At 42.5% G+C, this 12,579-nt stretch overlaps 1 protein-coding gene across 2 annotated transcripts in view; it reads left to right on the top strand.

The window, feature by feature from the left end:
• Positions 1 to 12,579, top strand: part of ERBB4 (erb-b2 receptor tyrosine kinase 4) — a 1,241,858-nt gene that overhangs the window by 870,981 nt on the left and 358,298 nt on the right. For both annotated transcript variants that reach the window (XM_077272252.1, XM_077272251.1), the window contains exons 13-15: positions 1,205 to 1,337; positions 6,619 to 6,712; positions 7,619 to 7,773. In XM_077272252.1, the coding sequence (XP_077128367.1) occupies positions 1,205 to 1,337; positions 6,619 to 6,712; positions 7,619 to 7,773 (382 nt within the window). The remainder of the gene's footprint in view (positions 1 to 1,204; positions 1,338 to 6,618; positions 6,713 to 7,618; positions 7,774 to 12,579) is intronic.

The following is a 12,579-nucleotide window of genomic DNA, read 5'->3' as shown; positions in this document are numbered from 1 at the left end:
GAGATCCATGTTTTTTGTATATGTAAATGAGCTGGTCATGGCTATGGGCCGAACGCTGACCTATCTGAGAATCTGCCTCCAGAGATTATTGTAAATGAATGGGGTCGTTAGCAGTGTGATGGCCGCTCTCTGCTCTCCTGATCTCACTGCAGAGCTGTGTGTGGTTATAACTGACACATCTGCAGGTTCCTCTCTGCTTCAGCTTCCATCTCACAGGCAAACAGGGCTTCAATATTGTTACAATACAGCACAGCTGTGAGAACTGCAGCAAATGTGTGTGTAAGGAGGCAAAGATCAATTTTACTTTTCAGTGTTAGTTATACGTCTCGCAATGGTAACTCCTCCTTTCATTTACAATAATCTCTGGAAGAAGATACTCAGGGAGATCAGTGTCCGGCCCATAGCCTGCAACAGCTCATTTACATATATGAAAAACAAGGATTTCTTTGGAATAAAACATCAGAATGTGGATATCATGGTATCATTTTATTCAGCTTCCTATGACCTACATGCCCCTATAGACAGTCGATTTTTTTCCTTGAACCGAATGGTCTGCAGAAAGAAATCAGAGACATGTCCTATTTTGATCCGACATCGACAATGCATGTCTACGGGCCTGTGAAAAACATTGAACCACACAGGATTGACATCTGAGTCTGAGTTTCACGGACTGAGAATGGAGAAGGTGGAGAAACTTTTCTTTTTTCAGTCCACATCCAAGAAAAACTGATGCCACTCTGATCACACTCTGATCACAATGATCAGACCGTTTTTCTCGAATGTGGAGAAATTGGTCATGTGTACCTACACTAATATTCATTGACCCATTAACTATCACTAATATAGTCTAATGTTTTTTCTTGAAGCAAAATGTTAAAATATTCAGGGATGAATTGCTATAGTGCCTATTATTGCTGGGGATTTAGGGAATAGGCGAAACATGTAGTCCGGTACATACATTCCTACAGATCATTAGGTTAATTCATTATTGGAGTTGGAATATTTTCAACATTGATTCTTCAATATAATTAACAGAGATATAATGTGAAGCTTTTGATGCCTCCTGGATGCGACATGTAATTAATACTTGCACTCAGTTATTAAGGTTTATTTTTATGATGCGTTAGATATTGGGATCATTTATACGATTTCTGAAGGATTTGTTTTATCTTTCCCCATTAATGATCTTTATTGATATTTTCAGCGGCTGAGGGAATGGTGTGCCATCCTCTTTGCTCCAGTGCTGGATGTTGGGGATCCGGGTCTGATCAATGCCTGGCTTGTAAATTCTTTAGTCGAGAAAATTCCTGTGTCAGATCCTGCAACATTAAATTAGGGTAAGAAATGAGTATAAACAATATATGTATAGATCTAGCAAAGGTTACCTTGGTTTAGACAACACAGCGCACGGAAATCTCATTAGACACAATTTGTATTTGACACCAATACAAACATTGGTCAAGGGCTACTGTGACAAGTTCTCAAGATGATGCGTTTTGAGCGATGATAACCTTTGCCACATCTGTATGTACAGCATTTATAGTGTTTTACATTTATGTGATTCATCAGACAGAGCATCGGTAAAATCCATAAAACATTTGATATGTCATCTTAATTTTTTTATTTCATTAGGCTACTGTAAAAAAACACACCAATGCTATTAACACACTCATAACTGCATGTCCTACATCACCATAAAAAAGACTCAGCTACCAAGATTGGGAGAAGTGATTATACCAGAATTATATCTCTTTGAAAAGTCAATTTTTTTGCCTAATTCAGCGTTTTGCAAATTTTAACATTTTGCCCAGGTCCGCCAAAACGGGTGGAGCTGTGGTGGGATGTGGTGGGATGGGGTGTGACGCCACAGCTTGTCTTATTCATGACACGCTGATGCTCACCTTATGGCTGGAGTCACACTAGCGTATAATACAGACGAGTGCTATGTGAGAAAACATCCCATAGCACTCGGCCCAGTGTTAATCTATGGGGAAGCTCACATCACCGTGTTTTTTCTCGGCATACACTACGTCCGAGTGAAATTGCAGCATGCTGCGATTGTATGAGTATATCAGCCGAGTCTCGCCAATTTAAGTCTATGGGTGCGAGAAAAAAAATCGGACCTCACATGGACCATCAGTGTGACTTGCGAGAAATACGCCCACATGTTCCTCATTTCAGCCCATTGAGCCATCAAATTTTATAAGGAAAAGCAGTGAGAAAGGTAAAGCCATAAGGATGTCATACGGATACATAGATGCGAGGAAATCTCATTATCACATTGCAAACACATTGCATACGGATGACCATACGGAGAACATTTGTATGACTCTCGGCCAAGAGAAACGGACTGATTTTTCATAAGTTAAGTGTAACCCTGGCCTCTGTCAGAGATCGAACTGCAATCCCTGACTGCACCCATTAGTAGTGATGCTCACAGAGTAGCATGCTAATTGTCAGACGCTCCTAATTCCTTAAGAGGCGTAATTCTCTGACTCCATCACCCCCCCCCTCATTACAACAGTCTTGATGAACTGGGGTCAAAAGCTCCTGTTCAGACACTCACCTTATCCTGGTGAACTGTGCATCCTAGCCCAGCGCACCAGAAATGAGTGAGAAACACAAAAGATCCCTGTGAATTTCCTAAGTAGTCTGAAAAGTTGTACATTTTCTGGACAATCCCTTTAAAAACACAGTTTTTCACACATTTTATGTGCTAAAATATACTGTAGATTGCAAATGTGCACGCATTACATATATAAAGCTACATTTCTATACTGCTATATTTACTATAAAGTACAGAGAAATGTGAGGCTTTTAGTTCATATCTTGATCAAATTGTGTGAGCCCAGCTGCCTGACGGACACTTTGCTGAACAAATTCACCTTTCTCGGGCTTGTGTCTCTAAAATGATCGCAGAGCAGGTAGAATTCAGCTTCAATATGTTCTGCTCTAATTAAAAATGGCCTTTGTCTACGTTTTCAGGAACAGGTTTGCGTTGTTTGTGCACAGCGGACTAGACCACCGACAGATCACAGCCGAATGTTAGCCTATGTGCTAGTGAACATGAGTGCGCATGTGAAAAAATAAACACAACATGTGCAAGTCTGGTTAATGTATAGACTACACTAATAGATGTAAATAGTAGGCCACTCCTGCGCCTAGGAGCTGCACACTGAGTCAGTAATGTCCACAATTTGCAGACTTGACTGTCCTGTCAAGTAAAGTGCTAATTTGAGCTTAACCTTAGGCAGATGTAAAAAGTCCATGAGGCAGCCACAAAACATGCAACAGTGCACGAGAGTGGTAAGATTTATTATCCGCGTTGTATGCACAGGTTGGCTGAAATTGCATTACTGCTATTGTTAGAGATGAGCTTCTTGGTTTGCACACGGAAAAAGCTGTGTGAGCCCATCGGCCATGACAAGTTGACCCTACACCAACTGAGAGGAGCTCAGAAAAAAGTTACGGAACAAATCCCTGTCAGTAGGTCATAGCAAAGAGATTCTCAGTTAAGTCATTCTGCAGCAAGGAATAGACAATGCAACACAAAGGCTATAGAAAGTTTGAGTCTGAAAGTGATTTACCTACACATGATTCAGGGTTTGGGACCAATATCCTGCACTTCTACGACTAGTCTTAGGGTGCCATGATTTACTCTTAGAATGGCTTCATAATCCTTTTTGAATCTTTTCCTTCTGATAACAATCATTGTATGAGTCCAGCGCTAGTAGAATGTGTGCCCCAAGTGCAAGGTGCCACTCGGCCAGGGTACACTGCTAGGTCAGCAAACTAACCTTTTACCCTGGTGAGCCAAGCTGTGAGTTTTCTGTATACACAAATAAGTCATAATCATAAATTATCTAATGGTTGTAACAAAGCATTTTAAAAATTGAATGTTTAGGAAGAGAAATTGATTAAAATCTACTGTCACTTGTTGTTAACCCATTTGTTGCAGGAAATCATTATGTGGACATTATGTTCGCAGATAGATCCTTTTATTATTTCTTTCCCTCCCAGCCTGTAGCATAATGAACTTTAAGAAAACATCATCAATTCTTCTCATTCCTCCCACAACATAATAATAATAATAAACAGTCTTTCACAGTAATGAAATTTCCGTTCCTGAGAGATCATCTATTTTAATTACAGCAAACCACGGCCTCTTCCCCAGTTCTCCTCCTGTCTCTGCTATCATACTTGGCACCTTATCTCCGTTCCCATGTTGTCCCTACAGATTCTGCTCCATGCCTCCTGCTTCTGTCTCCCGTTTTCTTTCATTTTCTTTTCCTCTCTGCACCTCTCTCATTGTGATGCAGATGTGCTCAATATATACTGTCCTCCTGATAAAACATTGATATCATCTATATTTACTGCAAAGTCGGAAATCAAAATGCAGAATTATGATGGATAATCCATGTGTCTGCAAAGATGTGCAATGTACCTGGGGTCACACGTGTGATATCAGTTTAGTTGTCCTGAGTGCAACCAGAACAAAGGACACCTATTAACTCAGGAAAGCCCATGTCTGTGTTCTATGAGGAATCGAACATTAAAAGGCTTGAGACATTCTTCCATTGGCGAGAGCAGGGAATCAATACAAAGGTCAGGTCTATCTCTGGAGGACTAGCCAATGTAGTAACATGACCAACACCAAAAAAAGGTGCGTTGCTTATCCAACAACAGCATATAATTAGCGATCTCATTCCCTTAGCAATCACAAATAAGTCAATAATTTTAAGGGGCAATTACACTGCACAAATATCTTGAGTCAGTGTTTCTAGGAACATTGGTTTCAGAATAACTGTGTTGTCTAAACAGGCTGATAATCACCAGAAACATTTGTTTGTGGGGTGAAATTATCATTATGAGCAAAACATCATTGTTCTTGGCAGCATAATGTCCAGTGTAAAGAACTTCCTCTGCTGAGAACAATGGTAGCCTATTCCAACTGAATTATTTATTGCCATTTTGTAATAATTATAGGGGATAACTCAGGAGACTCTTTGCGTGGAACAAGATAACTACAGGACACAGTTTTATAAGTGGTAAAGTCTATATTATCACACGGTGATTCAAACAGGTGCAGAGAGAAACTCAAGTCCACAACACTTGGTGCAAATAATAAACGCAGCTTAGCAGTCTATAGGAAACTTCAGAGGAAAATGCAATCAAGCAGAAAGTCTATGAAGCACAGTTATTCTTGAGGATACTTGACACGAATAAATCCTTGTCTTAGTCCAGGCACAGATAGAAATGCTTATTAGGCAGTTCAAATCATATCTTAGCTCAACCAGGGAGGCCTGGTTAATAGTCTCAGGTTATCGCAAAGCAGAAACAGCTTACATGTCCAGCAAATGCAGATGGAAGTAAACACGAACAGCAGATGAAGGAGGATTACTGGAAACCTGTGTATGCAGCAGGAACTCAGAGCAGAGTAGCAGGATCACCACACAGGTTGACAGGAGCAGGTGTATAGCCAGGGAGGTCAGGAGCTGGATGCAAGGCAGAATACTCTAGCACAGACTGAAGGCTGGGGTGGAGTTTTATAGCAGGAAGACACAGTGCACATGACACCAAAGACGCCATCTTGGAAAAGGGCAGTAATGCACAAAAGGTAAAAAATGTTCAGAGTCCTGACATTAGTCCTTCCTTAGAAGCGGCCTCAGGACGATCCTGGACCTGGTTTTTCAGGGAATCACTGAAGAAAACGAGAAATCTTCTGTTGGGCATTGATGTTTTCCACAGGTTCTCAGCTTAGCAGTATATAGGAAACTTCAGAGGAAAATGCAATCAAGCAGAAAGTCTATGAAGCACAGTTATTCTTGAGGATACTTGACACGAATAAATCCTTGTCTTAGTCCAGGCACAGATAGATATGCTTATTAGGCAGTTCAAATCATATCTTAGCTCAACCAGGGAGGCCTGGTTAATAGTCTCAGGTTATTGCAAAGCAGAAACAGCTTACATGTCCAGCAAATGCAGATGGAAGTAAACACGAACAGCAGATGAAGGAGGATTACTGGAAACCTGTGTATGCAGCAGGAACTCAGAGCAGAGTAGCAGGATCACCACACAAGTTCACAGGAGCAGGTGTATAGCCAGGGAGTAATCAGAGGTCAGGAGCTGGATGCAAGGCAGAATACTCTAGCACAGACTGAAGGCTGGGGTGGAGTTTTATAGCAGGAAGACACAGTGCACATGAGACCAAAGACGCCATCTTGGAAAAGGGCAGTAATGCACAAAAGGTAAAAAATGTTCAGAGTCCTGACACATTTGTTCAGGAAGTCAGGTCTGCTGTGTAAACAGGCTAGTAAAGGACCACTGACCAGCAAACATGATGCCAGTAAGTGGTCATTTGCATAAACGAACCCTTATACATAAGACGATCTTTAATGATCCTACAGAATTTGGAATGCGTAAGAAGGTCTCCAAATTTTTCTACAACTCCTATATTTTTCAGGTGGATCATAGAGAACCTAGTTTTCTAGTCTTGATAGCCAAAACTTGTTGGGAGAATGCCTCTTATATCATCACATGCTCTTTATGTAGATCTCTTTTATGCAGGGGTTGTTCCACATTTCTTTTGCATAACCACTTTGCCCTTCTTGTCTGCAGGGAGACTCGGGAGTTTGCCAACGGTACCCTCTGTATCAAGTGTGATAATCAATGTGAGAAGATGGATGGTGGCATCTCAACTTGTTATGGACCGGTAAGGAAATTACAACTAAACCTCTCTACTTGATGGAACGTATGTGTATTTGGAAAAAGCTGTAGCCAGATAGCCATGGTGGGGGCTTATCTCTTAGAAACAAATGGGTGTTAAAAGTCTAACTGTTCAACCCTTATCACACCCATATATTTTGTCTTTCAGAGAAGAGTTGGGAGGCTCCCAAACACATTAGAAACGTATTAGATTGTTGACCACTCGCTGTTAGTGGCCGTTTTGTCTAATTTTAATATTCTGTGTATGTGGACCTTAAAAATCCCTATAATTACCGTAGTCTACAATTCCTTAGTTAACTCTTAGTTGCTCAAGTTTTGGCATCTATCTATCCACTTTATTTCACCCAACCAGAGGTGCACATTCCATAGGTGCAACCTGTGCAGATACATAGGGGGCCAAGAAGTAATGGGCCCACCTCCAACTTCAAAGCAGGATTCTGCATTATGATGAGTTATTGGACTACAGAGGGCCTGTATCCTGTTATTGCACAGGGGTCCTCTTCTGTCTGTGTCTCCTCAATTCCATCTTTGAACATTTAATTGGGTCTTCCGCAAGCAGGTCCATTGAGTAGGACTGAAACCAGGCTCACATGGATGAACACTGGCTCTTTTTGCATTTCCCTTTTTATCATTTGGACAAGAGCCCAGAGGCTTTTCTATAGACAGGTACATGTATATGACCTCTAAATGAAAAATTGTAGTTTACATTATTCAGGATCACATTGATTGCTGTTTTTTCTCATGCACAATTATGCTTTCTTTCAGGTTGTTTTCTTACATATTGAAGGACTGATGTTGTTGCACCTGCTGATGTGAATACCTTTATAGCTGAGATGACTTATGAGCTGATTTCATATTATCATTTTGACTTTAACGTATTTACACTTTTTAGGGTCCTGACAGCTGCGCAAAATGTTCCAACTTCAAAGATGGTCCTAATTGCGTAGAGAAATGTCCTGAAGGCCTGCAAGGGGCGCACAGCTTCATTTTTAAATATGCAGATGAGGATAGAGAATGCCGTCCCTGCCATCCTAACTGCACTGACGGGTAAGAGCCTGGGAATCGTAAGATTTAACATCTTATGGATAGAGAAGATTGTGTCGCTAGAGGAACCATTGATATACACTGCACTTTGACTTGGGTTTCAAGTACACCATTGTATCTAAGCTGAATTGTAGAGCTTTCTTGCCACTCCAAATATGCTGCCTTTGCAAGTGAAAGCTGTATAATATGCGGTTCTTGTCTTGTTTTAATATTGCTCAGATAATCCTTTCAGCAGGAGCTGAAGGATAGAACTGTGTGGAGTGCAGTCAATATGTCTTGCAAGAGGATCTCCTCTCCCCCTGCCCTCATTTAGTGCCCCAGGACTATCTCTAGGAATGTATGATCAGGTCCCGCAGGGGCTGAGCAATTTAAATTGAATTGTGCACCCACAGCAAAACATGAGCATAATGTTCAGCAATTACCGGCACACTAATAAAAGCATTGTTTAGCTGAGTTCTTACCTTATTGTTACAACTGGAGATTAAATGGAGGTCTCCGAAGCCAATCCTGTTCTCACTTTCCATGGTCTCAGCATTTCACACCAAGGAGGCTTGAAATGTGCAGGGAAATCTAGAGACTATCCCATTGGTGCTGACTGTTGCATTTGGAAACTATTCCAGGTGCCAGAACAACTAGTCTGATTATTAGTGGCCATGATGTATATGTCATACATAGGAAAACAGTTCAGAGGAGCAGGGGAGGAAGATAGAAAAAAGAGACAGAATTAACAGCAATTAAATCAAATTGCCCTGTGCTTCTGTTCCTTCAGATTTCATAGGTACTGAAGGCGCACGGCAATGATAATCCAAGTTATTCATGGACAATAAATACATGTAGCGTTCTAGGTGGCATAATCGTCTCATGGCTTTAAAATAAAGTATTTCAACTTTGGTTTTTATACTATATCTAAGAATATATGTGTTAGAGCAGGGGTGAGGAATCTTTCTGCTGCCAAGGGCCATGTGGATATTTATACCGTCCTTCGGGGGCCGTACAAACTCCGCCCATAAAGTACATCCTGACCCTGGCACTGGCTTCAGGACATAATCTTTCATTGCATGCCCTTCAGTGTTCAGTAGTGAACACCGTCTGTGTGCTCACAGAGCAAGAAGAAATTTATGAGCTGGTGGCAATCGAAATACAGCTGCTTGCCCAAGCACTGAGTCCCCAAGAATCTGCCTGAGGGCCGGATAAAAGGTCATCGAGGGCCGTAAATGACTTGCAAAAATTGCTACATTTCTGTTTTTTTCCAATTTATTAAAAAGGAAAAACTGAAATATCACATGGTCATAAGTATTTAGACCCTTTGCTCAGACACTCATATTTAAGTCACATGCTGTCCATTTCCTTGTGATCTTCCTTGAGATGGTTCTACTCCATCATTGCAGTCCAGCTGTGTTTAATTAAACTGATAGGACTTGATGTGGAAAGGCACACACCTGTCTACATAAGGCCTCACAGCTCACAGTGCATGCCAGACCAAATGAGAATCATGAGGTCAAAGAAACTGGCCAAGTAGCTCGGTACATTGACTGTATCTGTGTCGAAACCTGTTTCTGTTACTGTATCTTTGCAGTAAAATTGCTGTACAGGTGATTGTTTGATATATTAAGACTACAGTGAATTTATTATAGTGGACTACTAGATTTTTATTTCGGATGTTGGTGGTTACGTCTGAGAAAGATATCTAGTTACTTTATCAGGTTATTATATCTTGTTAATAGCAGTAAACTTACAGATACTAACTTCTAACAGTTCAATCATGTACAGTATCTGAAAATGCACAAGCATGTAGGACCCCAAAATGAAAACTAGTACACAGTCAATGAGCCCAGCAGAGCCTCTTAGTCATGGATTTCAAATTCTGTTATCATAATAGAAAAGCCCTTTAAGAAGTTCTCCCAACTGGCACCTAAGAAGCGTGAATAGACAGTGCAGTGTTATCTGGATGAAGTGGGAGCCTGCTCCACTCCGGCAACCTGGCCTCTTCCGTATTTTACATTCAACTCCTTTCAGAGCAATTCCTTCTTCCTTGCTGCACAAACACACTGGTTTGTTGAATCTCACTTTAGCAACTGCCTTACTACAATACCTACAGTACTGATTTTATCTGATTTTATGCTATACTAGATGGAGACCTGATGCTATTGCATCGGGAGGGCGGTAATGTGGTGCAATGGTGTTCCGCTAGTGGTATCACGCCCTAGGTTGGTACCAGCAGCAGTTTCCATATTGAGACACCCATCACTTGGGTGTCCCAATATGGCGGTCGGTGAACTTCCTCTGCTTGGAATTCTGGGATACGGTAACAGAACAGGGATTGAAAACATTACAAGGCAATTATATAAATAGATTCATATATGAAAAGACATTTCGATTACTAAGAAGCTTAAAGTGTAACTCATTTTTGTATATCATAGATGCTGAATAGTGTTACTAATCGGTAGAGGCGGGGGCATACCGTCAATAGTTGCAGACTACACAGCTGCTTATGGCCAAGGGGGCACTGGGCATTTCCCCCACCAGTCATATCACAATTTCAGCAGTATCCACGTTCTCAGATGCTTTGCATTCTTTGTGTGAACATATAGCCGCATGCAGATTATCTGTTTGCACTGGTGTGCCAAACGGCCAATCCCTGATTATAGGCTAGCTGCACATGTGTATTCGCCATCTTTACTCAGGCCCACTGCACCATGATAGTGCATTTGATTTGAGGCCTAGACAGGTAAGCATCTTTGCCTGTTTTTTTCGGTGTTTTATCTAGAACAGTGGAGGTTTTTTCCTCTTTTTCCTCCTTTTGTGGTTTTTGCAAACACCATTGAATACATAGAATAGAATGGTGAACAGGCAGTCCAAGGCTAACCCTAAACCAACATTCAGCCTGCTCTTCTGAGACTCAGCTCAGCATCCTGCATACATTTTAACTTCACTAAATCACAATTGCAGTGTGGATCCTAAGCCCTCGCACAGCACACCAAGCAGCGTACCAAGGAACTCAGCCATCATACTGAGTGATGGGGCAGTGGGCTGTGAGGGCCATCATACTGAATGAGAGGCTGTGGGTGGCCATCATATTGAATGGGGGCTGTGTGGACCATCATAATGAGTGGGGGCTGTTGGGGCCATAATATTGAGTGGGGGTATGTGGTGGTGTGGTGCCTATGAGGTCCAATCGCCACAGAGGTACTGCACCTTGTTCAAGAGGTGTGGTACTCTGCTCTCAGGTAAGGAGGGGGCACTACCCAGGACTCACACACTTACACCCAACACTAGACCTCTCCAGGCCAGGGAGGAGCTGGGTAGAGGGTGTGGGTGGAGAAAGCAGAGAAGGGGAGGAGCCAGAGAGGGTGGTGAGAGAGGAGAGAGGAACCAAGAGGGTCATCTGAGGGGACAGAAGGAGCCAGGAGCTTATCCCCAGACAAACAGGGAAGTGAGAGACAGGAAGAAGGAGTGAGAAAGAAAGGCTTCAGCGGAGGAAGAAGGGGTCCTAGGGGCACGGGAGTGAGGAATCCACCCTTAGGGCCCACACCTACGCCACCCATAGTCAGGTGGAGGGACCAGGTCTCAGTAAGAGAGCCGGCCCTCAAACTAGTGGAGGACTGCAAGACTCAGCTAGCCAACCGGAGGTTGTGGTATCTGTATGAGCTACAGCCAATTCCACAGACATTCACTGAAAAGGTGGCCATATAAGATCAAGGGGACCCAGAGGATGTCGCCTGACAAGATCTGAGGCTGCTGGCTTGGGACACTGTGTGTAAAGGCGCAGGGCAAGAGAGGTGAGAGTCAGCGCAGAGAAATGGCCAGGGAAGGAACATAACAAAGGGGTCCTGGTAAAGTCCATCCCAAACTACTTTAGAGCTGGCTGTACCACTGACCTGGAGGACACAGCTGGGGAATAACATCCGAACTGTGAGTAAACTGTGGAAACTGCACCCTGCTGTGTCCTCTGAATTATTGCTGCGCCACCTGCCCTGCACCACGACCACCACCATCTCATCTAATACTTTCAGTACGTTGGGGCATAGCTCTACCCGTGGAGAGCTGTACCAACTCTGCTGTGTCACCAACTGCCCCAGTGGACCTGAACCGCAGCGGCGGCCATCCATTGCCGAACAGCACGGGTGGCGTCACAAATAATCTCCCCATAAACTTTATTTCGCCTTTATTTGACTTTTATATTGGACGCCCAGGGCCACGGACTGGGTCGCTGCTGCCATGAAAAATCCCTTTAAGAACTAGCCCGGTACCAAGTATTCCCACGGCCCTGGCGGGCGCTCCAGAGGATCATAATAAGTGGGGGACTGTGGTGGGATAATGCTGAGTGAGGGGCTATCATACTGAGTGAGTGCTGTCAGAGCAGGATATTGAGAGGCAATTATACCTGATGGGGAGCTGAGGGGGTAATGATACTGTGTGGTGGGGCTGTGGGGACATCATACTGAGTGGTTGTCACCGATTATTACAGTATGCAGTGCCCTATAATATATAAAAAGTTTTATAAAGTGGTCCTTACACTTTAATAGTAAGTTCACGCCTGGCAGATATAGTGTAGAAATGCATTTCAACAAATGAAAGTCCACACATGAATATTTACTCACCATGCTTATGAATTTTTGACAGCCTTAGTAAGATAAAGCGATAGTTACACTATTTTCTGTAACAAATATGTACCAAATATGTCATGTGTGAATTATACCCAAGCCTAAAACTTCCTCTACAGGAGCTACATACATAGATTGATTAGATTGGCATACCTTTTATGATTCTATATTTAATTTAGCTACGGTACTTTTTTAGGTTAAGTTC

Source organism: Ranitomeya variabilis, chromosome 7, assembly GCF_051348905.1.
Source record: "Ranitomeya variabilis isolate aRanVar5 chromosome 7, aRanVar5.hap1, whole genome shotgun sequence".
Lineage (NCBI taxonomy): Eukaryota > Metazoa > Chordata > Amphibia > Anura > Dendrobatidae > Ranitomeya > Ranitomeya variabilis.
This window is presented reverse-complemented; position numbering and strand designations above follow the sequence as displayed.